The 21,762-nt window shown below is 44.2% G+C and overlaps 1 protein-coding gene across 1 annotated transcript in view; it reads right to left on the reverse strand.

The window, feature by feature from the left end:
• The window catches only part of LOC134611136 (protein argonaute-4), a 66,166-nt gene extending 51,942 nt beyond the window's left edge, over positions 1-14,224 (reverse strand). The window contains exons 1-3 of the mRNA XM_063454738.1: positions 13,900-14,224; positions 10,070-10,238; positions 9,740-9,860 (exon numbers count right to left, since the gene is read on the reverse strand). Of these exons, the coding sequence (XP_063310808.1) occupies positions 9,740-9,860; positions 10,070-10,238; positions 13,900-13,918 (309 nt within the window). The 5' untranslated portion in view covers positions 13,919-14,224. The remainder of the gene's footprint in view (positions 1-9,739; positions 9,861-10,069; positions 10,239-13,899) is intronic.
• Between the last annotated feature and the right edge of the window lie 7,538 nt (positions 14,225-21,762).

Here is a 21,762-nt window from a genome sequence, read left to right on the forward strand (position 1 = left end):
ACCAAATTGAAGCCCTGACGCGCCCCCTCATGTTGACAGAGGTGTTAGACACTATCAAGGACTTGCCTAACGGCAAGTCTCCCGGAGCGGATGGGTTCTCTAATCTCTACTATAAAAAATATGCCTCGACGTTGGCTCCACACCTGTTGGAAACCTTTCACCAGGCAATGGAGAAGGGAGCACTGCCGACAGAAATGCTGCTGGCCACTATAGTGACCCTGCCAAAACCCGGTAAGCCGACTGACAGCTGTAAAAACTTTCGCCCCATTTCCCTACTCAATACGGACGCTAAACTGTATGCAAAGATCTTGGCAAACAGATTTGCCCCTCTGCAGCCCTCACTTATCAAAGATGATCAAACCGGCTTTGTAAAAGGAAGACAGGGCCTGGATAACACCCGCAAACTGGTCCTCCAGCATCTTCGGGGGTCCAGACAGGGTGGTCTACTACTCGCACTAGATGCCGAAAAGACGTTTGACCGCCTTGGCTGGCCCTTCCTTAAGGGGGTCTTAGAGGCGTACGGAGTCCCACCCCAAGATAGTCAACAAATATATGCACTCTACGCGGGTCCCTCAGCACAGGTACTCCAGTCAGGGTTCCTCTCCTCCCCGTTCCATATAACAAATGGGATGAGGCAAGGATGCCCACTCTCCCCATTGCTGTACGTTTTGGCTTTAGAGCCCTTGTTAGACGGGATTAGAACTTATGATGAGGTCCAGGGGGTAAAGGTCTGCCATAAAGTGATCAAAGTAGGAGCCTTTGCAGATGACATTCTACTTTACCTGACTCATCCACATGCCACACTCCCCGTAGTTATGCGGATGATAAAGGAATATGGGAGGGTGTCCTACTACTCTCTCAATACATCCAAAACACAGGCACTATGCATATCCCTACCAGCCACCCTAGTCAAACGCCTTCAGCAGACCTACACGTTCGAATGGAAAACTGATACTATTAAATATCTAGGGGTTACATACACGAGGGCCCACACAGATCTATTCGCTGCAAACTATGTGACTGTATGGAACAGCTGCCGTAATCTACTCAAGAAATGGTCCCCACTATTCCTCTCCTGGAAGGAAAGGGTCATAGCAGTCAAAATGTCAATCCTCCCCAGACTACTCCCCCAATCCTTTTTCAACAGTCCAGTCGGATATAAACCACTTTGCATGGAAAGGGGGCAAACCTAGGGTGACCCAAACCTTGCTTAATGTACCTAAACAGGATGGGGTCTGGCACTACCCAATATGCACACGTATTACTGCGCAACTGTCATAGCCACTGCCCTTCCACATTTTCTCCATGCACCACCCCCACAGTGGGTACACCTAGAACGTGAGCTTATGGCCCCACATATCTTAGCCAACATAATATGGATATCTAAAAAATCTAGACCACAATTGCCCCAAGCACCACCCACGATTAAGCTACTTCTGCAGCTCTGGGACAAACACGCAAACCAGCTAAGCGGCCACACTGGTTTATCATTGGCAACACCAATCATGTCCCTCGCATACTGCATTCCCACATTCCATGCCATGCCCGAGGTGTCACCCACCTGGAGCACTTGTACAAACAGGGTAAACTACCAAGCTTTGAAGAGCTGGAAACACAACATTCATTGCCTAGAGCATCCCACTACTCCTACATCCAACTACGATCGTTTTTGACCAAACACTACTGTAGGGACGCTATGCCCAACCTACTACCCACAACACCCAATGTATGGGAAAAAATGTGTATTGCAGGGATACTCCCTGCTACGTGTAAACCGATCTCCATGAGTTACAGACTACTCTCACGTCATTTACCATTTGCTGTCTCAAAAATAGCACAGCTATGGGAAACCGACCTAAATTGCTCCCTCCTAAGCAAAGATTGGGAAAGCATATTCCGATTACCCCGTCTCCTGATCAAATCATCCACCCATCTAGAACAACTCTACAAAACGATTTATAGGTGGTACATGGTACCGAGTAGGCTGCATAAAATATATCCTAACACCTCCAACGTGTGCTGGCGCTGCAATGAGGCAGAGGGCACTGACCTACATGTTTGGTGGTCTTGCCCCCGCATCCAGACCTTCTGGGCGGGTGTTCATGAGATAGCACAGGCAGCGACTGGTTGCTCCATTCCCTTAGCAGCCCAACAACTGTTGATAACTGACCTCCCAAGAGGACTACCTAGATCCACACAAAAACTTTTGCTGCATATAATATTGACAGCGCATTTATTAATCGCTCAAAGCTGGAAACAAACGACCCCCCTTGTGTACAGCGCATGCTTGCAGACCTAGACACACAATGTTTGTATGAGAAAGGATTTAAAACATTGTTCCCACCAAATCACACCTTCCTGAAAACCTGGGAAATGTGGGACTCATGGAGATCGCGTAATAAACAATAGTGAATGTACCTAACAAATAATCGTGAATGTACCTACTGCATAAATGTAACCGTGCCCCCACAAATAGGTGGGAGACTACAGACCGGCATGAGGACATGGAGAGCGAGGGTTAGAAGAATATATTAGTCCCCATACGGGGATGTGCTAAATGTAAAAATACGACACTCTGTCCCATAAAGGAAGTGAAAATCAGTGTTTGTTGAGTACATGACGCATACGCCATTTGTGTATTCATTGCCAACTGTATAAGAGTTGATATTGTGCATTGATGAAATCTATTTACCTCCCCACCACCCTCCCTCTTCTTTTCTGTACCCTTAATCACTCAAAACAAAAATTGTCATACAAAAAAAAAAAAAGTCAAAATGAGGCTAAGCAGTGTGTGTGCCCTACACACGCCTGTATGACCTCCCTACAACGCCTGTGCATGCTCCTGATGAGGTGGCGGATGGTCTCCTGAGGGATCTCCTCGCAGACCTGGACTAAAGCATCTGCCAACTCCTGGACAGTCTGTGGTGCAACATGACGTTGCTGGATGGAGCGAGATGTGATGTCCCAGATATGCTCAATTGGATTCAGGTCTGGGGAACAGGCGGGCCAGTCCGTAGCATCAATGCCTTCGTCTTGCAGGAACTGCTCACACATTCCAGCCACATGAGGTCTAGCATTGTCTTGCATTAGGAGGAACCCAGGGCCAACTGCACCAGCATATGGTCTCACAAAGGTTCTGAGGATCTCATCTCGTTACCTAATGGCAGTCAGGCTACCTCTGGCGAGCACATGGAGGACTGTGCGGCCCCCAATGAAATGCCACCCCACACCATTACTGACCCACTGCCAAACCGGTCATGCTGCAAGATGTTGCAGGCAGCAGAATGTTCTCCACGGCGTCTCCAGACTCTGTCACGTCTGTCACATGTGCTCAGTGTGAACCTGCTTTCATCTGTGAAGAGCACAGGGCGCCAGTGGCGAATTTGCCAATCCCCCACCTGTGGATGTCGGGCTCTCATACCACCCTCATGGAGTCTGGAGTCTGACCGTTTGAGCAGACACATGCACATTTGTGGCCTGCTGGAGGTCATTTTGACGGGCTCTGGCAGTGCTCCTCCTGTTCCTCCTTGCAGAAAGGCGGAGGTAGCGGTCCTGCTGCTGGGTTGTTGCCCTCCTAAGGCCTCCTCCACGTCTCCTGATGTACTGGTCTGTCTCCTGGTAGCGCCTCCATGCTCTGGACACTACGCTGACAGACACAGCAAACATTCTTGCCACAGCTCGCATTGATGTGCCATCCTGGATGAGCTGCACTACCTGAGCCACTTGTGTGGGTTGTAGACTCCGTCTCATGTTACCACTAGAGTGAAAGCACCGCCAGCATTCAGAAGTGACAAAAACATCAGCCAGAAAGCATGGGAACTGAGAAGTGGTCTGTGGTCACCACCTGCAGAACCACTCCTTTATTGGGGGTGTCTTGCTAATTGCCTATAATTTCCACCTGTTGTCGATCCCAATTGCACAACAGCATGTGAAATTGATTGTCACTCAGTGTTGCTTCCTAAGTGGACAGTTTGATTTCACAGAAGTGTGATTGACTTGGAGTTACATTGTGTTGTTTAAGTGTTCCCTTTATTTTTTTGGAGCAGTGTATTTAGCACGGGTGTTTTTTGGCGGTTGTAGATGCGCAACAGATTTTGGGGGTCAAAAAGTTAGAAAAAGTATGTTTTTTTTAAAAAAAATTTATCATTTTTTTTATAATAAATTATTTGATATGATGCAAATAATGGTATGTTTAGACCATTTAATGGCGAGAAAAATGGTATATAATATGTGTGGATACAGTAAATGAGTAAGAGGAAAATTACATCTAAACACAAACACCGCAGAAATGTAAACAGCCCTGGTCCTTAACGGTAAGAAAATTGAAAAGCGGTCTGGTCACTAAGGGGTTAAGCATTGAGGTATTCCTCTTTTAACCCCTTAAGGACACAACTTCTAGAATAAAAGAGAATAAAAGGGAATCATGACGGAATATGTCTGTCATGTGTCCTTAAGGGGTTAATGGTCTTACAAGCACAGCTGCATCACTTTAGAAAGCCACACATTTATAGAGTAAAAAAAACCATACATTTTTACTTACCGTAAATTTCTTTTTCCTGAAGATTAGAGGCAGTGCTTTACCAATGGGATTTCTAATCTGGAGGGAAAAATAGGCAGGCAATTCTCCAACTTTTTTAAGACCCTCCCCTTAATTAACTACATTCCTTTAAATAACATCTCACATCAAACAACCCCAGAAAATACACAAGCCGATACATGCACAATTCCGAGTTTATTTATAAAAAAAAAAGGAGGGGAATTATAGCACTGCCTCTAATCTTCAGGAAAAAGAAATTTACGGTAAGTAAAAATGTGTTTTTCCCTTCAGATCAGAGGCAGTGCTTTACCAATGGGATATGACAAAGCAATTCCAAAAGGGTGGGATTTATTTCACCACTGCTTGTAGCACCTTTCGCCCAAAAGCTGCATCTTCTGAGGCCAGTATGTCTTACCTGTAATGCTTCGAGAACGTATGCAGAGAAGACCAAGTAGCCGCTGAACAAATCTGAGAAGGAGCAGCTGCCGCACGCAGAGCCCAAGACGTAGATATAGCCCTAGTTGAATGGGCCTTTACGGGGCCTGAAATTTCCGCGTTGCTTGAGGAATAAGCCAAAAGAATACAATCCTTCAGCCATCTAGCCAGAGAACTCTTTGAAGCTTTCATACCTTTCCTTGTGCCATTGATCAAGACAAAAAGGCTGTTATCCTTTCTCAAATATTCTGTAGATTCAAGATATTGCATAAGACATCTCTTCACGTCTAGGCAGTGCAACTTTCTTTCCAAGGCATTTGAAGAATTTTGGCAGAAAGTAGGCAATACCACTTCTTGGTTGATGTTAGAAGAATTCAAAACTATAGGAATAAACGAAGGGTCGAGCTTTAAAACCACCTTGTCTTGATGAAAGACCAAAAACTGAAAATTCGCCCATAGAGCTTGGATTTCTCCCACCCTCTTGGCCGATGTGATTGCCACCAAAAAAACGTTTTTTAAAGATAAAATCTTCAGAGATGCCTCTGCTGGAGGTTCAAAGGGCGGCTCACAAAGAGCGGATAAAACTAAATTTAGATCCCAGGGCGGACAGGTTTCCCTAATGTTGGGAACTAAACGGCCCAGAGCCCTGAAGAATCTAGATATCAGAATGTTTGAGGCTAAACACCTGAAAGAAAAGAAACTGATAGCTGAAACTTGTAATTTTAAAGATGCTGGCTTCAATCCCTTTGCGAATCCCATCTGAAGGAATTTGAGAATCTTTTGGATGGAGGTGGAAACAGGGTCCTCTTTAAACCTACAACACCATTGACAAAAATTCTTCCAAATCTTGGAGTAAACCTTAGATGTAGACTCTTTGTTAGTAGCCAATAAAATTTTTATGACCTCAGGATCTAGGCCTTTACTCTTTAAAATCTGGAGTTCAGACACCAAGCCGTCAACTGGAATCTCTGAAGGGTTGGAAGAGGAACCATGGAGGGATCTAGAATTTCTTCTGACAGTGGAAGCTTCCAAAAAGTGGCCCCTGGAATATTTAGAAGAACCGAAAACCAACTTCTTCTTGGCCACCAGGGAAGGATTATGACAATTCTTACTTTTTCCAACTTGATCTTTTGAAGCACTTTGGGAATACATATGCATGGTTGAACTTCCATGGTACTGATAGAGCATCTATGATATCGGGCTTGTCTGCGGGGTTCAGAGATGCAAACCGTCTTGTCTTCCGGTTTGTCCTGGAGGCCATAAGGTCTATTTCTGGACAACCAAAACGGTCTGAAATAGGCCTGAAAATTCTGCACGAAAGGGACTAATCTGTTTGTTTTAAGTGATGACGACTCAGGGCGTCTGCTAATACGTTGAATTTTCCCAGTATGTGAACCGCCGAGATCGATAGGAGGTGCACTTCCAACCACAGCATGATCTTTGAACAAAGATTTTCCAATCTTGTCGACCTTGTACCTCCTTGTTTGTTTAAAAACACCACTGTCGTTCGATTGTCCGAACGTATCTGAATATGCTGACCTTTTATCTGGAACTGAAAAGCCAGGAGAGCCATCCACAGTGCCTTCAATTCTTTGAAATTTGAGGAAGTTCTCACATCCTTTTCTTGCCAAAGACCCTGCTTCTTCAGGTCCCCCAAATGAGCACCCCAGCCCAGTGCCGAGGCGTCTGTTAAAATTCTGAAGGATTTCATTTGGAATGAAAGCACTACTTGCCGGAACCGAGACGAGGTCCACCAATGAAGACTCCTCAAAGTTTGATTGTTGAATTTCATCAGCCCGTCCAGGCTGTCTGTTCGTCGATTCCATACTTGTAGAATGTTTCTCTGAAGAGGCCTCATTCTGGCTTTTGCCCAACCGACGGCAGGGATAGAAGTCGTAAACAGACCCAGTAAACTCATTGCTTCTCTGACTGAAAAAACACCTTTTTCTCTGAATTGAATGTTTTAACTTTAGCTTCTTCTCCTCTGGCAGGAAAATATTCATAGAGATTGAGTCTAAGATTAGACCCAAGAACTGAATCCTTTGAACCGGAACCAATTGCGACTTGCTGAATTGTATTAGCCAACCATGCGCTTGTAAAGCGGTCAGAAGGTCTAGTTTTAGTTGCTCCTTTGACTCCGCAATCAATAGCCAGTCGTCCAAATAAGGGATGACATAAATCCCCAAACTTCTTAGATACGCTGAGATGACCACTAGCAGTTTTGTGAACACCCTGGGCGCAGATGAAAGGCCGAATGGGAGGGCTCTGAATTGGTAATGCTTGGTCACCGATTGGATGCAGATCGCAAATCTTAGTAGCCTTTTGGTGCATTCTGCCATGGGCACATGAAGATAAGCGTCCTTTAAATCCAGGGACGCAAACCAATTTCTTGGCTGAACCAGATTTTATTGATTCCATACGGAACCTCTTTTTTACAATATACTTGTTTACGGCCTTTAGGTCTAGTATGGGTCTGCAAGAACCATCTGGCTTTGGTACCAAAAATAGTCTTGAATATGTGCCCTGATGTCTTTCTCTTAGGGGTACTTCTTCCACAACTCTTCTGCATGAGTCTTGACACTTCTTGCATCAAAGCTAACTCTGTTTCCTGAGAATGAACTTTGGAACATAAAAAAAAAAATTCTCGGGGTATTTGTCAGTTCCAGACTGTACCCGTACTTTATTACTGAGAGAACCCAGCGATCCGATGTCGTACTTTCCCAGTGATGTAGGAAGTGAGACAATCTTCCTCCCACTGGCCTGGCGTCACAACATTTTATTTCTCTTGTCCGTGAATCTTTCTTTCTTTCTATAATCGAAGACTTTCTTTTGTTGACCCCTATAGTAGTTCCTGCAAAAGGAACTTCTAAATGAGGGCTGAATCCCCACTTTACGGTTCCAAACTTGTCTCTTCTGGGATTCAGGCAAGGCTTCCTGCCTTCCTTCATCTGTTTTAACAGATCATCTAGTTTAGACCCGAATAGTCTTCCAGCTTCAAAGGGTAAGTCACACAAATAATTTTTTGATGCCGCGTCAGCTGACCAGTTTCTAAGCCAAATTGCTCTTCTAGATACTGTCATTAGACCCAAATATTTAGACAATTTTAGACTTTCTGAGGAAGCATCTACCAAAAAATCTGCCGACATTTTGATATTTTTTTATAGCTTCACTGGATCTTCCTTTGACTCTCCTGCATAAACCTTCTCTAGTTCTTCTAGCCAATGTTTTTGGGCTTTAGCCACAGATGTTCCTGCGATAAGAGCTTTCACTTGGGCCGCTGAAGAAACAAACATCTTCTTTAAGGACGAGTCCATCCGCTTCTCCATCACATCCCTTAAACCACTTGAGTCACCAATAGGTAACACCGTTTTCTTCCCAATCTGAGCTATAGGGACGTCCACTACAGGGACTGTATCCAGCAGGCAGTCCTGGTCCGCTTCTATGGAAAAAAGAGTTTTAAAGTGTTTTGAAATAAAAGGTTTGCGACCTGAGTATTTCCATTCTCTCAAAACCAACTCCTTAAGTTGTGGATGTAAGGGTATAAAACTTTAGTTCTTTTCCCAGACACTCCATTGTCCATAATGTTCTGCACTTCCTTTACCAATTTCCCTATGGCTTCTTCTGGAAAAGCAAATTCCTCCTCAGATGAATCACTAGCTGAATCCTCTCCAGAATCAGAAGCACAAGTACTTGTATCTGAATCTTCCCAGGTTCTCAGCCTTTTCTTTGAATGTTTTACTACCTGTAAATCCTGAGAAACCGAAGCCTGGGCTGATTGCATAGCTGCCGAATGCATATCCACAAATGTTTGCTGCATACTCTGCTGTAACCAGCTAAGAAATGTGGACATTTCAGATTTTTTAGCTTCCTCCAAAGCCTCTTTGGAACATAGAGAACAAACTTTATTTTTATATCCATCCGGCATAGGTTGGAAACATATTGAGCAACTTAAATGCTTGGATTTTGTAGAGCATTTCCCCTTTTCTGTAACTTTCTCCGGAATCTCTGGATTAGACATACTGAGGAAAGAAAGAGAAATAAAAAAAAAAAAAATTTTTTTTTTTTTTTATTTCCCCTTTAAGATTCAGGCTAGAGCCATTTAAAATTAAAGCTAAATGTCTTACCTTAAATGGCCTCACAGTGTGTTGGAGGGCAGGTGAGAAACACACTTCCAACAGATCTGATAGCTCCTGGCAAACAGAGGTTGCTGCTGGAAGTTGCTCCTTTAAGTCCTGTAGCCACTGAACGAGAAACGCCAAGTTCAGATTTGGCGCCTGTATCCAGGTTCGCATTGCGCATGTGCATAGCGCTCCGCGAATCCCTGGTGGAACGCAACGTAACCTGTACGTACGTTCCACCGCAGGACCTCCCAGCCGACGCACGCCTGCGTCCTTCGTCTGACCGGCACCTGGCCCGGACGAGACGGCGTAAAAAACAGCTGAACACGGCGTCCGCTGTACTTACCTTGAAAGGAAGCAGAGCCTGCCGAGCCTCAGCCCTTCTCACCTGCTTCCTGTGCGAAAAAAACCTGCACACCTCCCCTGCCGAAGGCAGGCAAAGAACTGGGGTTGTTTGAGGTGAGATGTTATTTAAAGGAATGTAGTTAATTAAGTGGAGGGTCTTAAAAAAGTTGGAGAATTGCCTGCCTATTTTTCCCTCCAGATTAGAAATTCCATTGGTAAAGCACTGCCTCTAATCTGAAGGGAAAAAATAAAAGGTAAATCAAGAAAACATTAAAAAAAAATATGTGTATAAAATTATACTCACTCTGTCTCTCCCAATTGGAAGTGGGTGTGCAGTATACATATTCCTTTTGCCATCGTACCCTGGCTGACGATCTCCAAATATCTGCATCTTGAAATGACGAACCATTGTGTCAACCACTTCCCTAAATATATCCAAAAGAAAACATATTAGCAGAAGTTACTGAGGTAATCCTGGAGCATCAAAAGGTTAGGTTTGATATTTACTAGGCTTTGCATATGCAGGTAAAAAACAAAAAAAAAACAAAAAACACAACAACAACAAACCATTAATTCATTAAAGCCATTAACAAGTACTAAGCAACACCAATAGAGTAATGATAAGAATTCCCACCGGTTGACTCTTCTGGGCCTCTTTTCAGGCTTGATGTCCACATCGTAGTGGTAGACATCAATCTTCGGGATCTGAACCTGAAAGTGGTTGGCTAAAAGCCGAATTGGCTTTCCAAGAGTTCCCAAGCCAGGACGCCGCGGAGGTTGGAAGAGATTGGTCGGTGGAGGGCCTAAATGCAAGGGGAGAAAAGGAAAATAATTCATAGTTACATATTCAATACAAATTGAATTCAATTTAGCAATTTTGACCCCACCCCCTTTCTAAAGCATTTAGTATATTCTATTCATACTAAAAAATAAAGGAACTCTTCACTGCAAGTGATGGCACAGCTACTGCTTCAGCCTTATGTTAAAAAGATCACTATAGGATCAGGAACACAAACATGTATTCTTGACCCTATAGTGTTAAAACCACCATCTAGGCCCCCTGGGCCCCTCATGCTTCCATAAATATAGCAAATTCTTACTGTATTCAAGCCTGAAGCTGTATATCTGCATGCTGTTTGCCTCAGAAAAACAAGCAGTCTGCTGACATCAGCAGAAGTGGTAGCCTGATCTAATCACAATGCTTCCACATAGGATTGGCTGAGTGACAAAGATGCAGAGCTAGCATGATTCAAACACAGCCCTGGCCAATCCGCATCTCCTCATAGAGATGAATTGAATCCATGAATCTCTATGAGGAAAGTTCAGTGCCTGCATGCAGAGGGAGGAGACACTGAATGTTTGGATGCATTTTAGGCAGCCATAACCCAGGAAGGATCTCTGACAGCCATCTGAGGAGTGGCCAGCCAAGTTATCACTAGGCTGTAATGTAAACACTGCATTTTCTCTGAAAAGGCAGTGTTTACAGCAAAAGGCCTGAAGGTAATGGTTCTACTCACCAGAACAAATGCAATAAGCTGTAGTTGTTCTGGTGACTATAGTATCCCTTTAATATTTTACTAACAAAGAAACGAATTTAAAAAAAATAAAATCTAAAAAATCTAAAAGTGTGTGATATATAAATATAAACACGCACACACAAAGTAATAACACTGTATAGATTATATTGACAATATTGACACGCTGACACTTTGCATGGCAAGTACACTAGAGTACAATCTACAAGCATTGAGTGACAGTACAATCTAAAAATACTTTACATACATTTGAACAGAACATGAATGAAGAACCAAAAAAAAAATTAAAACACCACCACAAGACAGGCACACTACTTTTTGCTGCCATTATAATAAAGGCAACTTCATACTATTCTATTGTGTTTCTGTCAGGAACAGAGAGACCTTGATATCTGATAAAGCAGGAAGTCAAACAATAGATTTGTATCTGCTAAATTAGAGCAACTAAAAAAAATTAAAAAAAACAAAACAAAACAGAAAATTAAGTGCACAAAAGTAAATAGCCATCAGATTAAAGTCATAATTAATGACTAATCTATATGATAGCAGAGAAAATATTGCCTTGGATTCGTGTTACGGATCTTATCAGTATATAACATGGCACCCTACACAGATATCTACCAAACTTATATAAAACAAATTCTCCATATATATTTGGGAGGAATGTCAAGTCTTTAAGGGACACTAAAGTCACCCACCTCTGCTAAATGAAGTGCTCTGGGTGCAGTGGTTCTGTCCTTTTAACCTTGCAATGTAAAACATTTTGAAGAGTTAAAGTAATACTATAGTGCTAGCAATACAAATCTGTATTGCTAGCACTAAAGTTCCCCGGGTCACATGACAAAGAAACTCATAGTAATGCCTTATATTCAATGTTTTCCTATGGAAAAGCTTGGATGTCTGCATTAGGTCCTCAATGCATCGAATTGGACCATGGTCAGGGGAGACCATGCCCCCTCAAATGACATTGCGCTGGAAAAAGGCAAGTAATCTTATTTATTCACATGGGGGTAAGGGATATCAAATATTGGAATATTAAATTTACTTAAAGGACCACAATAGGCACCCAGACCACTTCAGCTCAATTAAGTGGTCTGGGTGCCAGGTCCATCTAGGGTTAACCCTGCAGCTGTAAACATAGCAGTTTCAGGGAAAACTGCAATGTTCACAATAGGGTTAATCCGGCCTCTATTTGCTGTCTCATTGACAGCCGCTAGAGGTGCTTCCGCGCTTCTCACTGTGAAAATCACAGTGAGAAGACGCTGACGTCCATAGGAAAGCATTGAGAAATGCTTCCCTATGGACTGATTGAATGCGTGAGCAGCTCTTGCCGCGCATGCGCATTCAAAGCTGAAGTCTGGAGAGGGAGATTTCCCTAACGCCGAGGGAGCCCGGCACTGGAAAAAGGTAACCCCTACCTCCCCCTTCAGCCCGGCGAGAGTGGGGGGAGGGACCTAAAGACCCTATAGTGCCAGGAAAACGAGTTTGTTTTCCTGGCACTATAGTGGTCCTTTAAGTAGTGTTGGTGCCCAGAGAGTGTGGGAATGTATGTTGGATGAGCCAAAGGGGACGTGACAAGATAATGCAAGTGTATTTTACCAATCTTTTACACACACACACACACACACACACACAACAAAAAAACACCTCTGCATTTAAGAAATGCTTGTTTTACGGATCTGAGACTTTGCATGTGTTCACCACAAACGTACATTAATGCAAGTATACTACTGAAACAATGCGTAAAATATGTAAATACAATCAAGCACTGCTTGAAACCCATCAGTTCTTTGGCAATTCATCAAACAAAAATGAGAACTAAAGAACACACACTTAAAGATGCTGGCTAAAAGAAACATATGACCCAAGTTGACACTAACTGAAATTGGTGGTGGTGGTGGTAATAGGGTAGGGGGTAAAAAAAATAATAAAATAAAAAAATATATACATTTTAAACCGGGAACAGTTATGTTTAGGAAAATTACCTTTTGCCTAAATTAGTGTTCCTATTCTACATTATATATAAATACTGACTATGACATGTGTAAAAAGAGGAATTCCCACTTGCTAGCCAAACTATGAAACATTGTCATTGCGCAACCACAGGAACAAGGTGTGTGTAAGCAAGATACTAGCTAGAGGGAACCAGTCTAAGACGCCCACTGCACTCACTGCTGGTATCTCAGCGTAGGAAGCGGAAAGACAGTTTACAGTTCTCATTAAAGCAATGCATCACTGCTCCCACAAGACAGACAATGAAACCTCACTGTGACCTTTAACGATTCCCGATGATCCAGACTACACATGAACTTCACGTGCAAGATATCTTTGTACGTTTGCTCTGTGTTTATAGAGGAATTCTTCCTCAATCTAGTTTCAAAATCGCACGTTGCCAACGCTCAAGTCTATTTCCCCTCCACATGATTAACATTTCAAAACACCTGACGTATTCTAGTGTTGTGCTGGAGTGGTGAATGCACTGTGAAGCAGTCAGTTGGCATGCCTCTGGCACAGAATTCTATTGTAGAACGTTCAATGCAACATAGTATCAACAAGGCAGTCACTCAAACTACAATAGAAAGGCAGCCTTAAAAATATCCTCGCATTGTTTACTTAGAATCTGTATACCAACACACGAACACAGGCTACACCTCCACATTCTGATCTATCCAAGACATCTCCAGCCCCCTGCCCAGCTGATACCCTGCCATGCCAAGCTGGTATCACTCCTTCCAGTACCTGCTGCTGCTGCCATTCTGACCCATATGTACACAATCCCGTGTAAACAGCACGCAGCTCGCCTGCCAGCCCTCTCCCCGCACACAGTGATAGGACCCTTCACCCCCACAAGGGTTAACCCAGGTGAGGCCTGACCTCCCTCCTCCACCATACCTAGCCCCAGGTGAGGCCTATACACCCCAACACTCACCGGGCCCCACCGCCTCCATCTCCGCTGCTGTCCGCTCCGGGAGTCTCTTTTTCTCCGGAATATTTGCTCCGGGAAGGGGCCCCTCTACGGACGGAATCGGTGCAGGGGTAAAGGGGGAGGGAGGAGAAGAGGGGGCGCTTCACCGAGCCACGGGGCCCCCACCTAGTTCGGAAATAACTGGGGACGGCGTGGAACTGGGCTCGGCCTGCTACCGGGCACTGTGATGGTCGCACTGCACCGGAGGATGGCAAGCTGAGGCCGGGCTGGCGGAGATCTGCCCTAGAGAAATACGGCGTCACCGGAGACAGCGAAAGAACACCGCCGGGGAGCGCGCACGAGGGAGGTGTGGGAGCGCGCTTCGTGAACGGCCATGAGGGAGCGCGCAATGTTATAGGGGGTGTGGGGGGGATAGTGTGTGAAGGATTACACACAATGTTATCAGGGTATACTGCACAAATCCACATTATCTGGATTTAGGGACAAGTGTGTGTGAGAAAGAGAGAACACAATCTCTAGGATGGAAGAAGGGTGTCCCCCTGTCACATCCTATTTAGTATGGCAGCCATTAAGCACGTTATGGAGCGGAAATGTATATATCTATAGTAATATGTCAAAGTGTGTCAGGTGTACTTCTATGTAACAAAAGAAGGCACTGTACGCTAGTTTTTAGGCAAAAGGAAAAAATGGCAAGACAATGGGTGAGTAGACGGGAGAATTCTGAAAGAAATATGACACTTTAGGCCAAATCGCTGTATACGAATATTTGTTCAGCTGCTCATCTATTTTGAGTTGAAATCTACAAATAGCTTGTTGATTCCCATCAATTTCCAGTTATAGAAAAGGTAGATCAAACACTAACCAGGGTTTATAAACAAGCATTCATTTTTTTAATTTATTTTTTTATATATAGGTTTTCTGTTTGGCTATTTTGGCTTCAAATTTGTAACACATAAAATTCCTGACATTCACACTTAAAGGACCACTATAGGCACCCAGACCAATTCAGCTTAATGAAGTGGTCTGGGTGCCAGGTCCAGCTATGTTTAACCCTGCCTGCTGTAAACATAGCAGATTCAGAGAAACTGCTATGTTTACTTTAGGCTTAATCCAGTCTCTAGTGCATGGGTCGTCAACCTGGTCCCTACCGCCCACTAGTGGGCATTTCAGGATTCCAGGTGGGCGGTAGGGATTTCCTAATTTTGCGGGAGGGCGGGTGGGTGCGAGACGGCGGTACCCCTGCGACCGGGCACCGCCATCACCACTTGCGGCCCCGGCCCGCACGGTCAGCGCTGGGCGCTTTAACAGCGCGACCGGGCCCCCTGTGATTACATCACAGAGCTGAGAGGAAGTGATTCCCCGGTCACTCCTCCCACACAGACCGCGCGGGAGGAAGGTGGAGGAGGGAGTCAGAGTGGGAACTCTGACTCCCATCCACCTGCATAGGCGTGCGCAGCCTATTGCATTAGGGTGTGCACCCTAAAGCACAAACACACGCCGCATGTATATGTGTGTGTGTATATATATATATATATATATATACACACACACACACACACACTGCTGTGTGTGTGTGTGCAAGTGCTGTTAGTGTGATGTGTGTGTGAGGGTGCTGTTAGTGTTATGTGTGGGTGAGGGTGTTTGTGTGTGTGTGTTTGTGAGGGTGCTGTTTGTGTGAGTGTCGTGTATTTGTGAGGGTGCTGTTAGTGTGCTGTGTGTAAGGGTGTTGTGTGTTTGTAAAGGTGCTGTGTGTGTTTGTGAGGGTGCGGTTAGTGTACTGTGTGTGTGAGGGTGCTGTATGTGTGAGTGTGCTGTGTAGGTGCTGTATGTGTGTAGGTGCTGTATGTTTGGAGGGATTGTGGAGGTGGGGGCAGATTAGTAAATATCCCCCCTCCCTTCTGACCTTATGTAGGGAGGGGGGATCCTTGCTGCCATGTGCCATCCCTGGTGGTCCAGTGGAGAGTGAACTCTAGCCTGCGGGGCTAGAGTTAACTCTCGCAAGATCTGAGCGTTGCTGCGGCAACGCTCAGATATCGCGAGAGGAACCTAGCGGAGCTGCTGTCTAGAGCTCCCTGGGTCCTCTCCTGCCTCCCTCCATGCTGCTGTGGGCCAGTGAGGTAGATCTTTGATCTCCCTGCCGGCCCATGGAGGCTTAGAGCAGAGCCGGCACTCAGATGGCGCCGGCTCTGTGTGAGCCGACAGGGGAGATCGGAAGGGTACAAGTGCTGTGGAATAATGTGTGGGAACTCTCCCAAGATTCCCACCCCCCCAAAAAAATAATATACACGTGTGTGTGTGTGTGTGTGTGTGTGTATATATATATATATATATATATATATATATATACACACACACACACACACACACATATACACATACATGCGTACACACACACGCACACTCATACATTTACAGACACACATACACTGACACATACACACACACATACAGACACACACACACACACTCACATACACACACACATTCACAGACACACACTCACAAATTATTATTTTTTTTTATAAAAAAAATGTCCACCCAGCCTCCTTACCTGGAGAACTGGTGTGGACTTGTCTTGTCTTGACTTGTGCAGTGGGGAGGGTGCCTCTCTCCATATCAGCCGCGGCGAGGGAGCTGTGTGCGCTCTGCTCCCTCTCGCCGCGCGGGCTGTCTGCTGTAGCTGGGAGCCGGAATATGACGTCATATTCCGGCTCCCGGCATCTGCAGACAGCCCGCGCGGCGAGAGGGAGCAGAGCGCACACAGCTCCCTCGCCGCGGCTGATATGGAGAGAGGGGGGATGACGGGGGAACACGGGGAGGAAGGGGGCATTTGGGGCGCTGAGTGCCTGCAGGAACAGCGTTCCTGCTTAAAGAAAAGTGCAGGAACGCTGTTCCTGCAGGACTCAATCCATAGTGCGTGCCGCGGGGATTAGGGTGTGCCCAGGCACACCCGGCACACCCCGTGCGCACGCCTATGTCCACCTGAGCCACCACTGGACCCCAGGGAAAGTCACCCTCCTGCACCTTAAAGGTAGGAAACAGGAGGGTGACTTAAATATAATGTGTGTGTTTGTTTGTGTATGTGTCTTTGTATGTATGTCTTGTGTGTGTCTGTATGTATGTGTCTGTATGTGTGTGTGTGTCTTGTCTTTGTATGTATGTGTTTTATGTGTCTTTGTATGTTTATGTGTCATATGTTTGTGTGTCTTGTGTCTGTACGTATGTGTCTTTGCATGTATGTGTGTGTCTTTGTATGTGTCTTGTGTGTGTGTGTGTTTGTCTGTATATATGTGTGTGTATGTATGTATGTCTTGTCTTTGTATGTATGTGTGTCTTGTCTTTGTATGTATGTGTGTCTTGTGTCTGTCTGTATGTGTGTATGTGTCTTTGTATGTATGTCTGATGTGTGTGTCTGTATTTATGTGTGCCTGTCTCTATGTATGTGTCTTGTGTGCGTGTCTGTATGTGTGCCTGTCTGTCTTGTGTGTGTGTGTGTCTGTGTGTGTGCCTGTCTGTTATAGTGGGCTATAGTAAGTAATAGTAAGTGGGATACCTAGCTCAGCCTTCCTACTGGGAATTGCTATAAGGAAGGTTAAACAAAAATTTAAAAAAGGGGGGGGGGGAAAGGTGGGGAGGGGAATTGAGGAGGGAGAGGAGGGGAGCTGACGCACAGATGAGAAATCATATTATGCGCAAACAGAGAAGTCGTCTGAATATCACCGAAAGAGGAGACCTTCGTTTGTTCCTTACGAAAATCGAACCAGATATCAAATATTTAGTCTTGCAGCATCAACCTCAAGCATCTTATAAATCACTAGTAAAGGTAATTTCAATTTACTTTATTGTTTTCTCATTAAACTTTATAAAGTAAAAAACATTATAAACATGCATTAAGTAGAAATAAAAAGATAAATGTACGTACATTTATTTTTTCTTTAAAACACCTTCCTTTCTAAAAAATATTCTGCACTTGCGCGAAAACTGGTGGGCGGTAAGGAAATGTTTTCAACCAAAAAGATGCATTAGTGGGCGGTAGGTAGAAAAAGGTTGACTACCACTGCTCTAGTGGCTCTGAGAAGACGCCAGCGTCCATAGGAAAGCATTGAGAATGCTTTCCTATGGACTGGATGAATGCGCGCACGGCTCTTGCCGCGCATGCGCATTCAGCTGATGACGGGAAAGGAGGAGAGTCTCCAGCACCGAGGGAGCCTGGCGCTGGAGAAAGGTAAGTGTTTAACCCCTTCCTCTCTATCCAGCCCAGCGGGAGTGGGACCCTGAGGGTGGTGGCACCCTCAGGGCACTATAGTACCAGGAAAACAAATATTTTTCCTGGCACTATAGTGGTCCTTTAAGTGAATATCCTCATAGCAAACGAACAATACAAGTTGAAAGGTTTCTCCAAACACCATGACCACTTCAATTATTTGAAGTGGTCATGGTGCCTGGAGTCTGTCTGTACAGTATTATCATATGAAACGCTACGCATACAGTGCAGTGTATAACTATCACTGAGAGTTACATCTCGGAGGTGTAACTCCACCTTCGGCAGCATAATTAGCTTGCACGTAACAAAGTTAGCATCTGACGCCAGCGCACACCACCTGCCACCCCTATCCTCCCAACCACTGCAGTGGCATCCACATAGGAGGATTGGACTTCAAGGAGAACTTCTCCTTGGCTTTGGATCAGAGGTAAGTTTTAGCGTCTATTTATTTATAAGTTGGAGAGGAGGAATAGACCACTTCAGAAAGGGTTACTCGAAGAAAAAACAGTGTTTTATAAAAAGTATGAAAAAAATATTTTTATGCTACCTGTCCCATTTCATATTTATTTCACATTTTACAAATATACAACGACCACTGAAAGTGACAGAGCAGTTATATTGCAGAGACATCCCCACCCCCCCAAGGGTATACTTACCTGAAGCTCCTCCTTGTGAGCATTGCCAGGAGCCTGCTTTAATGCTGTGCTCTCATTCATGCACATGAGTACAACACAAAAGTCAATGGACAACCCTGCAATGTGAATAAAGATGCCAATTACCACAACCAGTAAATGACTAAAAACTGAATCGAGGCTTCGTCTCTTGACTACTTTGTCTTTACACAACACTCCACAGTCCAAATAAAAAACAAATCAGTTTAGTAAATATACTCTAAATAAAAACATTCATCCATTTAATTATGCATTTTTTCAATTTAGGTGTTTCTAAGCTTGCAAAAATTGCATATCTCTTGTATGAAGCTTTTGTAATCCCTCCCCTACTAACCCCGCCCAGTCTTTCTGTGGCTGTCCTATCACACACTTCCCAATGCTGCTCAATGAGAAGTGTTTGCAAGGTAGTGGCTCTGGGCAATTGCTCCCTCTTACGTTTAACTCCACTGAGATAAACAAACCAGGAAGTAATAAGGCCTGTTATCTGATTGACAGCCAGGAGGTATAACTAGGTTAATTTATAAAAGGAACAAATCTGCGATTGTAAAATGAAAAAGAGGACACACTTTTCACACATAAAGCACTTCAACAAGCTGAAGTGCTCTAGGGGTCAGGTGTGTTACTTAAAGCCAATCATGCATTTTACTATGGCACAATAACAGCAGGTTGGGCCCAGTGGCATTATGTGTATGTCATTTGTATAAATGGACAGATTAAAGGGACACTCCAGGCACCCAGACCACTTCTGCCCATTGGAGTGGTCTGGGTGCCAATTCCTACCACCAATATATTGAATATTGAATAATGCTTTCCTATAGGGAGGTCTAATGTGCGCGTGCAGCCATTGCCGCACATAAGGTCTCCCCCGCCAGCTGACGTCGGCAGGGGAGGAGCGTGGGCAGAGCCTGACCCAGCGCTGAGGGACATTGGCACTGGATTCAGGTAAGTCACTGAAGGGGTTTTAACCCCTTTAGCAACATGGTATGGGGGGTGGGAGGGAGAGGGGCGCTGCAGGGTCCTGGAGAGTCTCTTTAAATATGCCTCATCACAATTTTAAAACATTTATTGATAGTATTTAAAATATTTCTCTTTACTGATCCATTATATCAGTAATTTGGAACAGATGTGTGTAAGCGGAATGTGTACAGAAGTAGATTTGTGTGTCAATGTAATTATTTATGCAGTTGTGTATGTGCATGTTAATGGTGTGAATTGGGGTTTAAAGGTATACTATAGTGACAGGAGTACAAACATGTATTCCTACCACTATACCTGTTCTAACACTATTTAGGTCCAGGCCCCCCTATAGTCAGTGAAAAGAAAAAGGGATTTTACTCACTTTTACACCTGTACCGTGCGGGTCTGTCGCGGCTGGCTCCCGCACGTTCCGCTTTCTTGGCTGAGATCAGCAAATTTGACTCTGTCAATCCAATGCTTTACCATAGGAAAGTATTGGGAGGCTATTGCGCATGTGACACCAATCAGCAACACCTCATGGAGATGCATTTAATCAATCTTTACTGTGATTAAACATTCAGCGCCTCCATGCAAAGTGTTAAACGCCGAGTTACTGCCACTAGAGGGGTTTCAAGGCAGTAAACACTTTATGATTTACTAGTAAAAGAAGGGAAAACTATATACATACACACACACACATATACACACACGCACAGGGCAACAAATGCCGTATCTTGATCTTGATACATTTACCATATATTTAGATATATGCAACATTCAGTTGTGGTGTGCCGAAATCAATGTATCGGTAGACCTGTAAAGAAAGTGGGCAATGCTTGTCTAATTTCCTTCTGGTTGAGGAAAGTATCGACAGTGTGCTGTTCATTTCCAGTGTCCCAATAATATGGGCAGGGATGTTCCTGTTGGAGGCTGCAGAAGCCGCACCTATGCTGAAGGAGTGACCGGAATAGTGTATGGGATTGAACCCAATTCTCATTAACTGGATTCTGACATATAGCATGAATTTACTCATAGTGATTATGGCCCCATGTAAGGCAAGTAATGGTTTATTCGGAGGCGATTGTAAGTGGCCCAAATAAACATCTTTACTGGGCACCATTTCTTAAAGGCTGACTGGTCTTTGTGTGTTGTAGGGAAAGTACATAGCAGTCTTCATGTTTAGTGATTTGTGATATTTTAAGACATGGACCTAATTCAGAAGCGTTAATGGTGGTGAATTCCCTAGGTCTAAGGAACCCATAAAAGGCTAAGTATATGGCAGCTTTGATTGGTCTTGAGTTTGAATGGTGAAGTGTTCAAGATATCTGATAGTAACCTGAATAAGCTCCCATTATTCTGTAATCTCTGAGGTGTTCGTTGTTTACCGCACCTCTGGATTCCCCTTAATATTGATATGAAGATAAGAAACTTTGTTTGTTGGATATAGTGAAAGCATGTGATGTTGCAACCTGTAATATACAGTTTAATTGTGTTAATTGTGTCTCAAAAGGAAGTAAAGGCCACTAAAGATTCAATTGAGAAAATGTCTACCACATGAAATTCTTTAGTAAATCTAATGAAAATATTGAAAGCTCTTTTGTATGACCGTCTCGTGTTGTCGCATTGTGACAGTACTCTGTCATGTGCCAAGAGTTGGTTTAATCCATGACGCGGTCTTAAAATTGAGGCGCCGAGTTTCTATTGGGGAAGCATTGGGGTATAATTGGAGGAATTCTGAAAACGGAAGCGAAAAAAAAATGGTCAGCTGCCGTGTTATAAATACTGGGAGCATGTGTAAATTAGAGAAAGAATTGATGAGTTGCTGCTAACCAAGTTAAACATCTAACGAATCTCATGATAACGAGAGAACGCTAACGGCCTTTTAATGAAAGGACATGCTGCCTGATTGTCAGGAAAAAATAAATAAATGATACAATTTGGCCAGACCAGGAGTGTCCCCAGGCTGCTGCTGCG

This window comes from Pelobates fuscus, chromosome 1 (assembly GCF_036172605.1).
Source record: "Pelobates fuscus isolate aPelFus1 chromosome 1, aPelFus1.pri, whole genome shotgun sequence".
Taxonomy (NCBI): domain Eukaryota; kingdom Metazoa; phylum Chordata; class Amphibia; order Anura; family Pelobatidae; genus Pelobates; species Pelobates fuscus.